The following is a 16,577-nucleotide window of genomic DNA, read 5'->3' on the forward strand; positions in this document are numbered from 1 at the left end:
AAGAGGATTCTGTTCACTTCTTTTATTCTCATCGTTCTATGCGTACGTATAAGCACAATAAAATGACAAATCTACCCTAAATCGGCTTAGGGCAGAAGGGCCCAAATACATGAGCAAGATTAGATATCACAGACACGGAAAGATTAGATATCATTGAGTCGATTAGAAGAGCCAAATACATTGATAGTAAGATTAGATATCATATAAACGCAGACAGACACGGAAAGAAAAGGGTACAAATCAGAATTAGTGGCCAAACTGAGCTGACCAAAAACATTGACTTTTGTGTTGCGGATTTTGCATATTCCGCTATCCAAATTTCAATTATATATATATATATATATATATATATATATATACAGAATATTATTTATTACTCTGTTCATATACAGAGACAGAGGTCTGAGTGGCACCGTATGGGAAATGAGAAGGCCGACCGCATGCCATTATGATTCGCCTTCATTGTATCTACGTATTCACATCTCGCAATTGATGTCACATGCAATCAATGATGATCTACAATACTGTGAACCTCCTTTAATGTAAGGAGCTTACATTTTATTTTGATACGCATAAATATCAGATATTAGAAATAATTAATTATAAAAATAATGTATAATTAACTCTTAATAAAATAAAACCAACCCACAGATATAAACATGGGAATAAACAGAAGCAACCCCTCGTTTAATTCATGCCCCCATCTGCCATCCCTGTAACTACAGACAGGGATGACAGCTACGCAATAAAGGGCGACCTTCATCATTGCGAGCACAGTAAATGGCCGAGGTTGAAGAAGGGTGAAAGACCTCTTCCATGGGCCGTAAACCCTAACCCTTGGGGATACGTAGTCTTCACAGCTACTACACCTTTGTAGTTAATGCTTGCAGCCATAGGGATAAGAGTACAGAAACTGATGGAGTCGGTACGTACTTATTCCAACCATTATTGCCAGAACTATGCGAGTTGGCGCTTAGACACGTTAACAGTCATTTCGTGATGCTGCTGCCGCCTTCACAGCTGGACAGTAAAGTGTGCGCCACGCTCCACCGTCCAAGTAGGTAGAAGACACACCGCACGAGGCTGCTGGCATTCCGTGGGTCCCATCGTCGATGACGAGTGAGGGCTCGCCACCCCATCGAATAGCTCTGGACGCTGTCCCGGTGCAGGTAGATGAGCCCGAGTTCCTCGGCGGTTTGGAGCGTTTATTTAGGCGTCGCAGTGTGCTCGCGACGGGCGACACGAGTCAGTTGGGGTGCTGTGTTGCTGCTTTTCTTTGGTCTTTTGGGGAAAGGGGGGAAGGAGACTGGTGGACGGAGATGGGCGTCCATTTCGCTGCGGGTCTGATGGCGATGGCTGTGGTGGCGGCCGCGGTGGCGGGATCGGCGGCGCAGTCGCCGCCGGATTGCGTGTCGAATCTGGTGGGTTGCGCTGGGTACCTGAACTCGACGACTACGCCGCCGGATTCCTGCTGCAAGCCACTGAAGCAGGCGGCCAAGACTCAGCTGCCCTGCCTCTGCTCCCTCTTCAACAACACCGCCGTCCTCAGGGCCTTCAACGTCAACATCACCCAGGCCATCCAGATGTCCAAGCGCTGCGGCGTCTCTACCGACCAGCGCGCCTGCGAAACCGCCACGGCCAGCGGCACCAGTAAACCACTCTACCCTCCCCTCCCTTCACCTCCCCTGTTCTACCTTTTGCTCAACTTTACCTTTTCACGAGGAATCCGGTGTGTGATGCGTCTGATCTGACCCCGGGAGGGGGTGTGGATCGTTACCTCGGTGCCCGTGCAATTAAAGTTGGATAGATGGAGAATATTTCGAGATTTTTCCGTACTTCTCTTGTGTTTATAGTCGTAAAGTTCAGACCTTTTCTTTAGATCGTTCGGATCGCCTAATTTTGGTCTCAACATATTTCTTTGTTTTATTTGCAGCTGCAACTCCATCGTCCTCCAACAATGACACCGGTATGCCATCAATACTCTTTCATAGTACTGTGACCATTACTTTTATGTTTGTTGGTTGACTAGATTATTTTGTCGACAAGAATCAAAGTGTTTGAATTGTCAAAAATAATGTCTAGTTTTGCTTTACTCCTAGAAAATTGTATCATATAGGCAATCTCATACTGCTTTTGCCAACCGTTAATTGGTATATTTTTGGTGTTGGTTTAGGAAAACGGAACTATGCATAGATATGTTGAGACAAGAAGAAGAAGACATTATCTGTAATATTTTGAGTAGTCTATTGTTGGACATCGAGGTTTACCCTGTACAAGAAGTACGTGAGAAATATGAACTTAATAAGGCGAGTTGTAGTAAGTGAGGGCCGGGCATAAATTTTAGAGATAACTTTGCGCTTGATTGCAGAATATGCTATGTAGAATGCATGACAATGATGAATTATTTAGAAACAGTTTAGAGCTTATAGTGGCTTTATGTAATAATTGCTTATAGCAGCATGATGATTGGAGCAGGTAAGAGGTTATATAATGATTCGTTGCGATAAATATTTGCACAGCATCACCTTTTCAATGCTGTGTTTGGAAATTTGTACCTTTTTAGGCATATCAGCTTCTATAAGGTATTTTATATGTGCCTATTTGTAGTAAAACTAAACATCTGAAATAAAACATAAAACCAATCCATTGACCAGAATTATTATCATAAAAAAAGGGAAAGTTCAACTTTTGCCTCTTTTATTTGAAGAAGAAATCATGTAAATATAGAAGCCAAAAGCCAGTTCACCTTGTTATGTGCTAACTCTGCTACCAACCAAACTTAGTTGGTCGTCTCTGGTCAATTCTTTGTGTATTTGCTTATTTCTGTGTACTAATCTCTTTGCTTGGGGCTTATATTGTTCCTTGTGGCATATGCTCCATTTCACAACTATTCTTTTTGTACTCCTTGCCATAACTTGGTCTAGTTTATCTGCCAATGGTTTTGAGTCTAATTTGCTTGTCATCTTGGCCATGGACACCAGTTACTTTACAACTCTACCATTCACTAAGGTAGGGATGTGTCAGTTGTGCACCAAACTTGTCAGTCTTTTACTTCTAAGTAGCTCCTTGAGCTGTGCTTTCTTCTGTATATCAGGCCGTGTTCGTAGAAAGATAAATGTTTTTTACGTCCACTCAGTTACACATGTCAAGCATTCACCATGTTTGTGTGGTATAATGTCCCCTCATCTCCTATTTTATCTTCCTCATCTTTCTCATCCCTTTGCCCACTTCATCCTAAGCCCCTGTCATCTATCCATGACAAAAAACAATTGTTTATCTTATTTTTGGGAAATAATAAAAAAATCTAACAATAGATTGAATCCAACAGCTGCATTTTCAAGAATTTGCACCAACCTTCATTAAGCTTTTTTTTTTTCCTCTTTTTAAACCATGCAAACATCCATTGCATAATAACATTTCTCCTTGTATATTTGTACGGTTGGGATTCATTCTCATCTTATAACCCATATTCTAAATTAAGTTGCAAATATGACTGTTTTACTTGTCCACTTGATGTGTTGATGGTCTTTCTCCTTGTAGTTAGGCAGAGATTTTGAATGTATTCAATGACTATGGACGCTAATTTTGGTTTAAAATTATTCAAGCAGTTGGATGAGAAGCAATCTCTTTGGCTGTGCTATTTTTTCACTCAAAATTTTTGGAGTTGGTTTTTGTAAATTCTAGAATTGCATTTGGGCAACCTATATGTCATAAATAACATACTATCCCATGCTTCCTTTATGTGTATATATTTGATTGTTGGAATATATTTATGCTGGTTGGAAGATCTTCATAGCTAGCTTCAGTTTTATATGACAAACAGAAAATAATATAATTTGGTACAGGGGTACTGTTTTGACCAGTTTTCTCTTAGTATAACTTCTTTTTCCTCTTTGTCTGACTCAAAATGTTCTTGGTGAAACCAATTGACTAGTTTAGTTCTAGATCTTTAATGTACTACTTGATGATGGTGATCATTGCTCACCGTCAGGCAAGGTCTTCTCCAAGTGGGGGATTGCTAATGAAATCTAATTTTCACTTTTTTGGGCCTAAACTAAATTTTGAGCCAGGTGCCGGTGCAAATCATTTGCTTTCCTTTTCTTTTCTTAAAATTACTCCTTCCAATTCAAACATTACACCACATGTGTACTAACACAGCAAATCATTCTCTTATTTCTGCTGCATCTTCTCGTGTATTACTTCTCAAAGTTCTGAATCATGTTATGGTGTCAGTCTTTTCTTTTTTGCCTTTTTCTCTTTGTTTAGTCTGGAGATGAGAATATTAGTCTATACTATAGAACTTTGTCTCATGATTTTGTTGCTTAGACTGATGTGCTTGTTAGATACTCAGGTTTGAGCACTTCACTCTGTATCATTTAATCATTGGATCGGTTGTTTGAGAGCTGTTGTGCTGAACTAGATATAGAAGGTTGTTAATTGGAAAGAGGAAAGTTCACTCATTTGATGATATGTAAACGATGTCATAATAAATGCACCATGTTAGATCTTCTGTAGCATGAACTTTCTAAGAATCAATAAATGCATTCTTATTGTTTAAAAATAAAGCTATGTTAGATCTTCTCTTTCTTCTGGCACCATTAATCTAAATTGACTCACCTCATTTAGAAAGCTCCTTAAATGGATTTTCTGCATTTGGTTTTTATGAATAGACATTTTTATTCTTTTATCTCCAGTGATTCACCCATCCAAACACTAGCTTTTCTGTATGGCATTCAAACGACGATAGAATTAGTCTTTTTGTTGCATTTTTAAACTACTCACAAACACCGAGAAAAAGTCAAATTTCCTTTCCAAGTAGACTCATTCTTTAATTCTTACGCTTGTTCTTGATTTTGTTTCGGGTGCTTCAGGTTCTTCTGCAGGCAAAGACAGTAGCTCTGCAAATAAGGTGACATCAATCGGATTGCCTGGCCTGGTGAGCTTACTGTTATGCTGGTGGGCTCTCATGACATAGAGAGCTGAAGTGATCCGTTTGGTCCAGAGCATGGCTCTCGCTCTCAATTATTTTTCTTTCTTCGAAACATTTGAACTTTGAGTGTATGCTGAAGTTGTTTGATGCTAGAGAATCATGTCAGTCCAGTTAAGTTCCTCATGTGAATCTTGCTCTGTATCTTCCTATTCCAAGCAAGCAGCCTTGGTGTTCATTGTAATATCCCTGTGTCCTTTTAGCTAATTTGTGATGTTTTATTGGCCAATATATAAGATGACTAGCTCAAGAGTGCATTTGCTTGCCTTCCAATTATGGCGCTTGCTTGGCACTCAAGCCATGGAAAGACCCAAGAAGACCAAGAAGATTTTGATGTATATATATTATGGAGTCTAGTTTAAGTGGGGTGTGTGTGTGTATCCTCTGAAGTTTGTTGTCTTTCTATTTGCTTCTCTAAATATAATTTTACCACATCTATATAGCCCTCTAAAATTCAAACAATTGCATAAAAATGTTGAAACTCAAAATAGCTGTTTATATTCTTTTAAAAATATTATATATATATATATATATATATATATATATATATATTTATTTATTTATTTATTTATAGCTATTCACTATGTGAATATATCTATATCCAAAATCTTATGAATATGTATACAAACATGAGTAGGGTCATAAACATCCCCAAATGTTTGATTATCCAAGTATATTATCATGTATCAAATCTGCTTATACTACCATAAAATGATTGCTATTTAAAAAAAAAAGATTGTTATTCAATGATTTTCCTGACCACAATGTAAACAATTTTCTCATATATCTCTTTATTTTTCACATTTAAATAAAAATTATCCTATGTAAGATAAATAATTGAAGATCCGAATTAGTTGCTTAATTATTTGTGGAGTGTTTTCTAGATTCATGTGTGTGTGTGTGTCTCTCTCTCTCTCAGGTTCATGGAAGGCTACATGTATCCAACGACAAGAAACACAAGATCTAAGACGAAATGTGAATAATAGTGGCCACAATCAATTTATTTGACATGTACGATCATGAACACAAGTGTGTATACATATCCAACAACAAAGTTGCCGATTATTTTCGTTTATACGTCCACATGACGACACAGTCGAGTACAGAACGATCACCACGTCCTCATGCAGACGTGAGAAGGGTTAGGACGTCTGTGCAGTCGCAGTGGCCACTTCCTCCGCGCTCTTCTCCTCCTTCTCCTCGGCCTTGTGCTCGCCTCCTTCCACAGCAGGCTCAGCCTCTTGGGGCTTCGCCTCACTCGATGTCTCTTCCTTGCTCTCCTCGGCAGTCTCGTTGGATTCCGCCACGACCTAATAGACAGTGTCAGATCAGGGAAGAGACGCGTAAGAGAATCAACGACAGCCAGTTAGGCTCTTTGGTACCTCAGCGGCCTCGGCGGTGGCGGTGGCGGTGACGATCACGTCGGTGGGAGCTGAGTTATTGGCTGGTGGCGCCTCAGGAGCCTGGCCTTCGGTGGTCGTCGGTTTACTCGCACAGCCGCCCATGGTTTCTTTTTGGCTGTGGAGGAAAAAGCGTTTCAGATGCTTGGAGGAATGGCGAGGTGGAAGTGAGCAGCTGACCAGTTTTTATAGGGTGGCAGGAAGAGAGAGAGAGAGAGAGACATGGGTGGTGTGAAGGCTGTGTTTATATTTAGGGAAGGAATGAGCGGAGGATGGGCGACATGGTTGTTGAGGTAACGTTGGCTCCTTCAAATGGATATGTAGAATTGCATCCTCCTCATTAGCCGCCTCAATTAGCAATATGATTTTGGGAAAACTTATTATTATTTCTTTACTATGATTTTTCAAGAAAATATAATAATTTAAAAATAAACCCTTTAACGGAGAAAATAAAACACCTTCCAAAAATGATAAGTTTCCGGATTATATATTATAATAGCATCAGAAAAGTTGATCCTCTCAATAAAAATTATCATAAATCCATTATAATAATATAAAAAATAACATCTAAAATATTAAAAGTAACATATGTTATCAAACTGGGTCGGTGGCTCGTCGCGAATCGTGTCCATCATAAAACCTCGTACACCGTCCTCGCGCGACAGCGATGCCCACAGGAACACGACTTCTCCGGATCTACCGTCCCGTTACCCTGCCCTGCGTGTAATCCTGCTCCGATCCCACCGCCCCGGACGCTCCAATCGGAACCGTAGGTAACGGATACGATGCGTCGCCCCGCGCGTTCTCTTGAACATCTTCCGAAGAGTCCTGGCACGTGGCGCGTCGAGGACGACCAGTTGCGGGTCGAATCGGATGCGGGGCAGGGGAAATATCTGAACCCGTGGCCCAGCTCGAGACATGTCACTGCGGGCCCCGCGGACCACGGGTGGCGGCAAACGCGGTATACGTTGACGTGGCCCGCACGCCATCGGGAAAAGATATTTTCCTCGAGGGGATATTTGGTTGCGGCGGAGGCGTGGATCGCTGCGGTGTCGCTTACCTCACCAACGAGCGAACCAAGAGGTGCGAAGGAACAGACGGCCGTGGCGTGGTTAGGGTTGGAGGTGGATATGGGGGCGAAAGAGGAGAGAGGAAGGACAGGTGAAGAGGAGGCGGAGGCGGAGGCTGTGGTGGCGGGAGAAGGGGAAGTGGAGGAGGAGGAGATGGTCTTGCCGAACATGTCGGTTAGGGTGCTGCTTGTGGAGGGGGATGATTCCACCCGGCAGATCATTGCCGCGCTCCTCAGGAAGTGTGGCTACAGAGGTTCGTTTCTTCTCCTTCCACTTCTCCGGCTGATCCTTTGATATGTAACAGATCGATCCCTACTTTCCATACTTCCGCTGATGAAAATGTGATTCCTATCGATACTTACAAACTGAAGCAGATAGGTGTATATCCGTGGCATGATCAAATTGGCTTTTGATTCTTATGATTTGGTTTTGGGATTTAGATATAGGTTAATATTTCATCATTGATGGAATTATTGGACTACGCAAAGTTACAAAGTGGGAGCTGAAATATTCTTGATACTTTGGGTTCTTTAGAGACATCGTGTTAGATAATACTTTGCTTGTTGTTATTGATGAATCGACCTTTGGAAGTATATTGCTACACAAAAATGTTTCTTTTACTATTGCAATGGTCCATTAGTTTTCTTTTTCCGGATTCAGTCTAATCGAACTTCTTATGGATTTAATTTGTTGGACTCAGCTTCAGGAGTTTCCACATATGTGATTGTAAGGAAATCAGCAAGCGTGATAAAGACTTTTTAGATAGGAAAGAGGTTCTATGTTCCAATGGGCTCTGTGATGAAATTAATATATTATCTGTTTGTCCTATGATTACTTGATGATTTGATGGGTGACAATTCGATGGGCTCTGTGATTATTTGATGGGTGACAATGTTAAATCTAAAGGCTCTTGCATTTCATTTCATTAAGTTCCATTGTTTTCCTTTAATTCATGTTGCTTAGAAGATTCATCAAGGGGTTTGGGTGAAACTGAAAGAATTCCCTGGTTAGATACAATCTAAAGGCTAAATGGTAGAGGATGAATACTGGGGTAGACAGATGATTAGTTTCCTGTTGTGGAAGAAGGAAAGATCTCAGTAATGATATATTGGTTGTGATCAAATGACATGCCATGAATGGCAATTATTACTGCTAATGGCAATTAATTTACCATAATGCTAAGTTAAGAAAGTATACATATATATATGTATATATATATATATATGTATATATATATATATATACATATATACATATATATGCATATACATATATAAATATATATACATATACATATAATTATATATATATATATATATATATATATATATATATATATATATTCAATTAAACGAGCATAGTCTTGTAAAAAAACATTGAGTAAATACAGGGGTATTGATGAGATGCAGACTATAAAGGAAAAAAGAAACCAAATAGGTGGAAGTGAAAAGCTGAGTTAGATCCCTGTTGTTCATCTTTTTGTTGCTAGATGTTGTGTTTAAAACACATGAGGTAAGTATTGAACATTTAGGAACATGCCAAAGTAGGACTACTAGAGGAACCTTTAACATATTTTTCTTATTTTAATGTTATAAAATTAACAACTCATACAGACTATAAAGGAAAAAAGAAACCAAATAGGTGGAAGTGAAAAGCTGTGTTAGATCCCTGTTGTTCATCTTTTTGTTGCTAGATGTTGTGTTTAAAACACATGAGGTAAGTATTGAACATTTAGGAACATGCCAAAGCAGGACTACTAGAGGAACCTTTAACATCTTTTTCTTATTTTAATGTTATAAAATTTGCAACTCATACATCCTTAGACAAAGTGACAAACAGGCCTCAATTTGCTGTGAACACTGCAAAATGGCCAGCTGGATACAGGAACTTCAAGTTTTTCTTTCCCAGAATTTATTTTGATGCATTTGACGAGTAGCTTGTTACTCTAAAATGCTGTCATTAAAAGACAATTTAAAAATGCTTTTACAATCAAGACAATTACAGCCTTTTAGTATTGGATTGTATTAGTGTACGGATCTTTATTACATAGGATTTCACCTCACAAAGTCTTGCTGTGTGCAGATCATTTAACATCTTTTGTGATTATGCATTTACTGTGTAAATGAAAGTCGACTTCTTCTATATAGTATAGCTTTCCTATTAGGTTTCTGTATGTCAATAACCTAAAATTAGGAACTTTCCCACATTAGGTATTGCCCAAGATGATTTTTATGTCAAACATTTGTAGCAGGGTATCAAAACTAGTGTTCACAGTTTATGAATGAGAATGGGAGAAAAGTAGGAAGGACACAGAGAACACATACAACAGAAGGACCGATAGACCTAAATCCAAACTAGAAGAGCTTCTATAGGAGACAGAGAACACATACAACAGAAGGACCAATAGACCTAAATCCAAATTAGAAGAGCTTCTATCAGTTCTACCTGCCTCCACCAGAAGGTAAACTCTTGGTTCTAAACCATACACATATTTCAGCAATAAGCTTTAATCTTTTAGATCAACCAACTACAGTTTACTGCTTGCTTTAGTCTTTTATGATGCAGGGATCACATCCTTCAAGTTTTTCATTCAGAAGTTCCATTTGTATGGAGTATCATGCTTTTCAATTTCAAGATAAACTGGCATTTTTAAGATGGAAATATCCTTAAAATTTTTATGTTTCGGATCCAACAGTTGCTGCATCATCATCAGATGGCTTGAAGGCATGGGAAACACTCAGGGAGAAACCCCAGAGTATAGACCTTGTTTTGACTGAAGTTGACTTGCCATCAGTCTCTGGATATGGCCTTCTCAGCATGATAATGGATCATGAGACATGCAGGAATATTCCAGTCATAAGTATGATTCGTGATTTTTGACTTCTTTCCTGTAATGCTCTTTGAGAAGAGTTTCTTAGCAGTAATACTTAGGTCACAATACAAAATCTTCCTTTGATTCATCCAGTGATGTCTTCACATGATTCCGTCAGCATAGTTTTCAAGTGCATGTTGAAAGGTGCAGCCGACTTTCTCATTAAACCAATCCGCAAGAATGAGCTTAGGAATTTGTGGCAGCATGTTTGGAGAAGGCAAATTGTAAGATTCATTTACATCTTAGTCATCATTATCCCCTCGAACTTAACCATTGGCTTTATTGTAATATTTCTTCTTATCTGAGCATATATTGATATTTGCATAATTGCATTCTCTGTAAGGCAAGTGGACAGAGTGGTGTGCATGAGATTCAAGATAAATGTGATGCAAAGCATAAACTGAAAGCTCATTCCAGAAAAGGAGGACATTCAACCGATTACACATATAAGGAATGCAGTGATGCTCAAGTAAGAGATCTTCATACTATATTTAAATTGAGTGTACAGCATATATGATATGATTTCCATTAAATGATGGATCATTAACTTCCTGTAACTCTATTTGTGGAATTTTTTTTCCCTATTACAAGATTACTGGATCTATACTTCTCCTACATATAGCCTAAACATCAGAAATAATATTAGAGATTCTACATGCAATTTTCCTATACTTTGTACTTTTATTATAGCTTGACACAACAGGGTATGTTTTGACAATCTCAGTTATCATATTTTTTCTTGTGAAATTATTTCTGATTGTAAGCACAAGATTGATCTTTATTTTAGGATATTTTTCTTTCAGTGAAGTGTAGCGCGCTTCTGGCAACAAATCTGAATGTAGAATTGTAAATATAATTTCACCTAGACACTACACTTTTCCACCTCTTGTGCAGAGCTCTTGTGCAAGGTCAGATGTGGCAACTGACATTAAACACAACCACTTGGAGCTCAAGCAGCGAAAAGCAGTGGAAGCATCTGTAACTCTGAATGATGGAGAGAATATTCAATTCTACAATGCACCATTCTGTAATGAAAATGCAGCTAATGGTACTATTTTTCGTCATGTTCAATTTTCATTTTTCTCATTATGACAATTTGGGACTTTATGCAACTGAGATAAGCTGGTTCTGTTTAAACTTGTTACTGTCACAGCAGCTAGTAAAAATGTGGATGTGATACAAAAAGAATGCATGGACTCCAACACTATCACCAATGAGAAAGATGGCCAGAAATGTTATCATGACATAACTTCTATAATCCGAGTGATTGATAATCAATCAAAGGGTACTCTTCAATCTAGAGGCAGAAACACTGTTCAAAGTGGGTCTTCAGACATGGCAATTCATGATATTGATGTTATTCATAAGTCTTGCCCCACACCTCAGTTGGAGCTCTCTCTAAAAAGATGCGAGAGAATACTTCCTGAGAAGCATGACTGTGATGAGATCAATGTGTGGAACCATTCAAATTCATCAGCCTTCTCACTGTGAGTGTTTCATTATACTTTAATTCACAGCTTAACGCTCGACTAATTTTTTGATCTTCATATTAGTAAATCATAGACATTGCGCTTATGCAGAGACAACCTTGTTACCCATATTAAGGTTGCTCTATTACCACCTGGTTGCAGCAGTTCTAGTCATGCAAACAATCTCTTTGAGTGCAGAGCTATGACCGTAATTTGACCCTCTCAATCCCCTGCAATGGAGGGAGGAGTCATCATTCACAATGACACCTTTTTTAAAATGAGGGTTTACATTCGAACCAACATTCGGATATTGTTAGATCACATGAAATGAAAGTTGACATTCTTCACCCGGTGAAACATTTGAAAATTTTAGTTTATCTTATCCGAAATAACATCTGATTAGTTGTGTTTATCTAGTTGGGGATTATGTTGATTCTATGAACTCCTAAGGATCTGAAGATGAACATTAGTCAAACATGTAGCATACGCCTGTTTTACATAAAAACGGGCTTAAAATGATCTAATTTCTAGACATATTTCTAATGTCGGATTTCAAGAGGGTATCCAAAATCAAGAATTTCTACTGCATATATTCAATTAAAGAGATTGGACAAGTAGTAAAATGCATGGAATTAAAAGATTTCAGAGTTTGTGCTAATAGAATATAGTGTTCTTGTATGCACATGGCTGGTTCTAAGGACTATTTTCCTTTTTTATTAGAAAATCAAAGCTGATGCCGGATTATTCATTGTCTATGAAGGAAAGTTAAAGGAAGAAGATATTTGGATTAGAGCTATTAGAGAGGCATGATGTAGAATTGATAGTGTATGAGAAAATGGATTTTTGTTCTTTTTTTCCATCACTGGATTTTATGTTCATTACAAACAGAACGATCTAATTTCTCTACCAGATCTAGACTACATGAAAACAGCCTTTATACTTGCTGAGTATAGCTTTGTACACTAATCCTTTTTAGCAGCAGCAGGAGCCTCATACATTGGGCTGCCTTACTTGATATTGACTATTTTTGGCAGTCTTTATTAATTGGTCAAGATTATGGTGTTAGAGACCATTGAAAGAAGTTTCTTCCTTTATACTAATTCATGTTGCCCGCCTTTTCCTCTTTGCATGTCTTTCCCAATAGGCCTTCTCTTTACTGTATCGTAAAGGGAACTAGGTGGAAAATTTAAACATTCAATTTTACATACTTGCTTTCTTATGAACCTTTTCTCCTCTTTTCCGTGCATCCTGTGAATGATTTTTTATGATAAAATAAGTTGGATCTGTTGTAGACATTATCTTATATCCATAATTTGTCATAGAACTACTCAACCTGTCTTTTACTACAGGTACAATTCCAGAACAGTAATGCCTACCTCGCTGAATTCAGGATCTAAAGGCAATGACCCGAATTGTACTGAACATTCAAAATATCAAGGTTCTACTATAAATATGGAAGAGACGACGTTCGAGGTTGTAGAACATTCAGTTCAATGCAATCCCCTTCAAGTTATTCCATTCACTCTTCCAGTTGGAAACATGCCCTTGTGTTCCGAGTATGATACAGCAATGCAACACATGATTTATACAGAGTCAGATCATCAATTTTGGAGTACAAGTCCATCTGTTTGGCTAAAAACTACCACAGAGACAAACTCATCACACCAACCTACCCAAGAAGACCAGGACTCTGTGGAAGGTGGCATTCCAGATGGCAAGAACACTAGAAGTTCATCTTATCATTATGTGCAAGAGCAGGAAGAACATATGGAAGTCGATAAACAGAGGCACATTTTATCAGCAGCTGGTGAAAGTGGTAGTAGTAGCATATGTAATGGTGGAAGAAGTGAACCTAATAGCAGTGCTAGTGGGGGTGTTCTCAGTGGAACTACCGGACACACGTTTGCAACAAATATTTTCAGGCCCATCACAGTGACGGTAAATGATGAGGTCAAATTGGCTCGTGAAGGAACCAAGGTAACAGATGGTAGCATGAGCCAAAGAGAAATGGCTCTAAACAAATTTCGATTGAAGAGGAAAGAAAGATGTTTTGAAAAGAAGGTACTAATTTATATTCAACTTTATGGTTCTTAGAGCAATCATCATTTTCTGATTGAAATGAAGCAAACTAGATTCTTCTCGGACAAGACAAGCTAGTGATATGAACTTGACTAGTGATAAACAAGATTACAATCGAAAGCTTCATCGTATATGAAATACTGATTCATGGTGATTTTATTTTGAGTTTCACAGGTTCGGTATCACGCCAGAAAATTACTTGCAGAGCAGCGTCCTCGAGTGAAAGGACAATTTGTTCGTCAAGCGAAACTCAATCCTCAGCCAACATTTGCAGGTGCCTTTCAGAGTGATTCAGCTGCTTGGTAACTTCGGCATCCGAAGACATCTTATCATGCAAGTCAAATGAATGGGTGTGCTTTGTGAAATAGAAATTCAATATGAATTGAGGTGGAATACTCGTCAACAAAATTCTCAAGAAACATGTGCTGATTTGAGGTATTTACTTAGATCGAATGTGAGCTTTTTTTGTATGCTGTATATAATCATACGTTGTAGATGTCTTGTTTGTTTCTTGTCTCTACTCAACTGGTTTTGATGTTTTCCACTTTCCTCTGTCGTCCTTTTATCTTGCATTTCTGTGATATATATATATATATATATATATATATATATATATATATATATATATATATATATATATATATATATATATATATATTGTTTGTCGTGAGATAACTTGGCCTTGGAAAAGGGGAGAGTCTTGAAACTCTGTCCCAACGATAGACCAAGTCTCTCTAGCTTCCAAAGTCCAAGGAGAGGATCTTATTCCCCTCTACGAGACCTTGGCTGTTTGAGCTTCCATGGGAAATCCATGAAAGGGCTTCCTATATATATATATATATATATAGTCCTTTTTTTTTTCTTGTCCTTTTCCTTTCTCACCTCAAAGGAAGCAAAAAAAAAAAAAAAAAAAAACCTAAGTTACTGTTGAGAAGACAGATAGATAATTAGCTATTCTTATTATCTCGTTTCTTACCCCTTCAAAAATTACATTCAAATTCTTAGACTTATGAAAGTAAAATATTTAATCATCTTTCTCTTTATGTCGTCGATTATATTGATAAAAATATCATACATATTCAATGATAAATCAAAGGGAAATAGAGTTAACAGACTTTTGAAAGTATAGATATATTAAAGATAATTAATTATAAGCTAATATGTGATTAACTAACTTTAGGCACACCAAAAGTTAACGAGCGCCTTGGTCTCTTGTTGGGAGTCGGAATAGAGGAGCTCTGAGGCACCACGAGCGCCTGCTCGGTCCGCTCTCGGAAGTTGATTCCTACCTTGTTGCCTCCGAGCCGGTGCTGGTCGTGGGCGGCGCCGCCGGCGGGAGGACCTGGTGGAGGAAGCTGAGGTACGTGTGGCGCGCAGATGGTTTCCAGCCCGCCGCCGCTGTCCAGATCAGCGTCCAGGGAAGGCAGCGACTCATCCACCTGCACACCATATATTAGCTCTCGTGATGATTCGATCTTGGAGCCTTTTCTGGATGTATTTGTAGCCGTGGACCTTGGAGAAGCCATCCATGGCGACGTTGGCGGCCGCATCATCATCCAGTAGGTCCTCAACGTGCCAGCCTGGGCACATCTTGATGAGATACTCCGAGATGCTACTGGCGCCGAAGTTGGCTGTGGCCGAGGTCGTAGAGGCGGCGGGGACTATGGCAGTGGCGGAGAAGCTATACGCCGCCGTCACTGGCTCGGGTGCCGAGATGGGAGCGGCGGAGAAGCGGACGCCGGTGAGGAGGAACCTGCTATGCTTCATGGTGAGGTGGTTGGCGCTGTGTATGGAGGCATCGCAGGCTCCACAGAGGATCGCTCTGTCCTCTCGGCAGAACAGGACTGCTCTCTTCTCCTACAAATCATACCACCGTAACTCAACTCTTTCCCCGTAAAGATTCGAACTTTGGCCGCGAAACGACGCCATGGAATGGATCTTACAGCAAAGCGTTCAAAAAATCTATGGAGCCTCTTGAATCGGTTCTGATACTCGAACTACCTGACAGACGTCGCAGAGGGGATTGGAGCGGACGGAGGGGGAGTCGAGGGAGAAGCGGCGGTGCTTGCCGGCGAGGATGTTGGCGCAGTGCACCCGGCGGTCGCAGGCGTCACAGAGGGCGGCATCGTCCGCGCAGCAGAACACCAAAGCCTCCTCTTTGCCGCAAACATCACACTGTATCTTCATCTCTTGCTGTCACACAGAAATCTCTCCTTCAAATCTGAGTTAATGGAGTTGTAGAAGAAGAGCGGAGGAGGCACGCACAGAAGAGAGAGAGAGAGAGAGAAGAGAGAGAGAGAGACAGAGAGAGGGTGTGTTCTTGGAATGCTTGTGGACTGACATGGCGGATTACAATGAATTGGCCAAATCATGGGGAAGAACAGTAGTAAAGAAAGATCCCTTGTTGGCGTTCACGTTGGGAACGTGGTCCAACCGTGGAGCTTTTGTCGTCAAGCCGTCTCATTTCGTTGAGGATCTTATTGGATGGCAAGAGTGTGTGTGTGAAGCTAATCATTTAGTTATGGATCTTATAAGATTGCTCCTAATACTTTGTATTAGATCTTAGTTGAAGTTAATGACTCTTGGTGACAAGGAAGGCTGGTTTCAACTCATCTGGATTGCAATCTAATCGATAGTCTATGCTAGTTTTTCTATTCATAACCCCTTAAAAAATATTATTTTATTAGTTATAATCTCAAT

General features: G+C 39.4%; 4 protein-coding genes across 7 annotated transcripts; 2 read left to right on the forward strand and 2 right to left on the reverse strand.

Annotated features, from left to right (window-relative positions):
• The first annotated feature begins 1,097 nt into the window (after nucleotides 1-1,097).
• Nucleotides 1,098-5,244, forward strand: LOC135636958 (non-specific lipid transfer protein GPI-anchored 7-like). Its single transcript, XM_065149206.1, has 3 exons — nucleotides 1,098-1,650; nucleotides 1,934-1,966; nucleotides 4,872-5,244. Exons 1-3 carry the CDS (start codon nucleotides 1,113-1,115, stop codon nucleotides 4,973-4,975), a joined length of 675 nt encoding a protein of 224 aa, XP_065005278.1. The 5' UTR covers nucleotides 1,098-1,112; the 3' UTR covers nucleotides 4,976-5,244.
• A 737-nt stretch (nucleotides 5,245-5,981) lies between these two features.
• LOC135636250 (cytochrome b-c1 complex subunit 6, mitochondrial-like) lies at nucleotides 5,982-6,532 on the reverse strand. Its single transcript, XM_065147888.1, has 2 exons — nucleotides 6,370-6,532; nucleotides 5,982-6,297 (listed from the first exon to the last, which is right to left on the reverse strand). The coding sequence occupies exons 1-2, from the start codon at nucleotides 6,490-6,492 to the stop codon at nucleotides 6,130-6,132; spliced, it is 291 nt and encodes a 96-aa protein (XP_065003960.1). The 5' UTR covers nucleotides 6,493-6,532; the 3' UTR covers nucleotides 5,982-6,129.
• A 919-nt stretch (nucleotides 6,533-7,451) lies between these two features.
• On the forward strand, nucleotides 7,452-16,291 carry LOC135637123 (two-component response regulator-like PRR95). 4 transcript variants are annotated; one of them, XR_010496160.1, is made up of 9 exons: nucleotides 7,453-7,710; nucleotides 10,153-10,317; nucleotides 10,423-10,553; nucleotides 10,673-10,798; nucleotides 11,224-11,377; nucleotides 11,483-11,816; nucleotides 13,148-13,859; nucleotides 14,052-14,312; nucleotides 15,058-16,291. XR_010496160.1 is itself a non-coding variant. In XM_065149560.1 (9 exons), the coding sequence occupies exons 3-9, from the start codon at nucleotides 10,275-10,277 to the stop codon at nucleotides 14,181-14,183; spliced, it is 1,632 nt and encodes a 543-aa protein (XP_065005632.1). In that variant the 5' UTR covers nucleotides 7,580-7,710; nucleotides 9,709-9,918; nucleotides 10,153-10,274; the 3' UTR covers nucleotides 14,184-14,421. The 4 variants fall into 4 exon arrangements, 3 of the variants coding, with proteins under 3 accessions (XP_065005631.1, XP_065005630.1, XP_065005632.1); XM_065149560.1 differs by lacking the exon at nucleotides 15,058-16,291 and adding an exon at nucleotides 9,709-9,918 and having other exon boundaries at nucleotides 7,580-7,710; nucleotides 14,052-14,421; XM_065149559.1 differs by lacking the exon at nucleotides 15,058-16,291 and having other exon boundaries at nucleotides 7,452-7,710; nucleotides 11,486-11,816; nucleotides 14,052-14,421.
• On the reverse strand, nucleotides 14,861-16,064 carry LOC135637124 (B-box zinc finger protein 20-like). Its single transcript, XM_065149561.1, has 3 exons — nucleotides 15,879-16,064; nucleotides 15,390-15,734; nucleotides 14,861-15,316 (listed from the first exon to the last, which is right to left on the reverse strand). The coding sequence occupies exons 1-3, from the start codon at nucleotides 16,062-16,064 to the stop codon at nucleotides 15,044-15,046; spliced, it is 804 nt and encodes a 267-aa protein (XP_065005633.1). The 3' UTR covers nucleotides 14,861-15,043.
• Nucleotides 16,292-16,577: the final 286 nt, after the last annotated feature.

The sequence above is a fragment of the Musa acuminata genome, chromosome BXJ3-4, assembly GCF_036884655.1.
Source record: "Musa acuminata AAA Group cultivar baxijiao chromosome BXJ3-4, Cavendish_Baxijiao_AAA, whole genome shotgun sequence".
NCBI classification, from domain to species: Eukaryota; Viridiplantae; Streptophyta; class Magnoliopsida; order Zingiberales; family Musaceae; genus Musa; species Musa acuminata.

Excerpts from the sequence above, each read along its gene's own strand:
- LOC135636958 (XM_065149206.1), top strand. The coding sequence starts at position 1,113 with ATGACGAGTGAGGGCTCGCCACCCCATCGAATAGCTCTGGACGCTGTC. Across the intron at positions 1,651-1,933 it reads CGCCACGGCCAGCGGCACCA|CTGCAACTCCATCGTCCTCC; the intron begins GTAAACCACTCT and ends TTTTATTTGCAG. Across the intron at positions 1,967-4,871 it reads GTCCTCCAACAATGACACCG|GTTCTTCTGCAGGCAAAGAC; the intron begins GTATGCCATCAA and ends CGGGTGCTTCAG.
- LOC135636250 (XM_065147888.1), bottom strand. The coding sequence starts at position 6,492 with ATGGGCGGCTGTGCGAGTAAACCGACGACCACCGAAGGCCAGGCTCCT. Across the intron at positions 6,298-6,369 it reads CCACCGCCGAGGCCGCTGAG|GTCGTGGCGGAATCCAACGA; the intron begins GTACCAAAGAGC and ends ACTGTCTATTAG.
- LOC135637123 (XM_065149558.1), top strand. The coding sequence starts at position 7,518 with ATGGGGGCGAAAGAGGAGAGAGGAAGGACAGGTGAAGAGGAGGCGGAG. Across the intron at positions 10,554-10,672 it reads ATGTTTGGAGAAGGCAAATT|GCAAGTGGACAGAGTGGTGT; the intron begins GTAAGATTCATT and ends ATTCTCTGTAAG. Across the intron at positions 13,860-14,051 it reads AAAGATGTTTTGAAAAGAAG|GTTCGGTATCACGCCAGAAA; the intron begins GTACTAATTTAT and ends TGAGTTTCACAG.
- LOC135637124 (XM_065149561.1), bottom strand. The coding sequence starts at position 16,064 with ATGAAGATACAGTGTGATGTTTGCGGCAAAGAGGAGGCTTTGGTGTTC. Across the intron at positions 15,735-15,878 it reads CCCTCTGCGACGTCTGTCAG|GAGAAGAGAGCAGTCCTGTT; the intron begins GTAGTTCGAGTA and ends TATGATTTGTAG. Across the intron at positions 15,317-15,389 it reads CCATGGATGGCTTCTCCAAG|GTGGATGAGTCGCTGCCTTC; the intron begins GTCCACGGCTAC and ends TATGGTGTGCAG.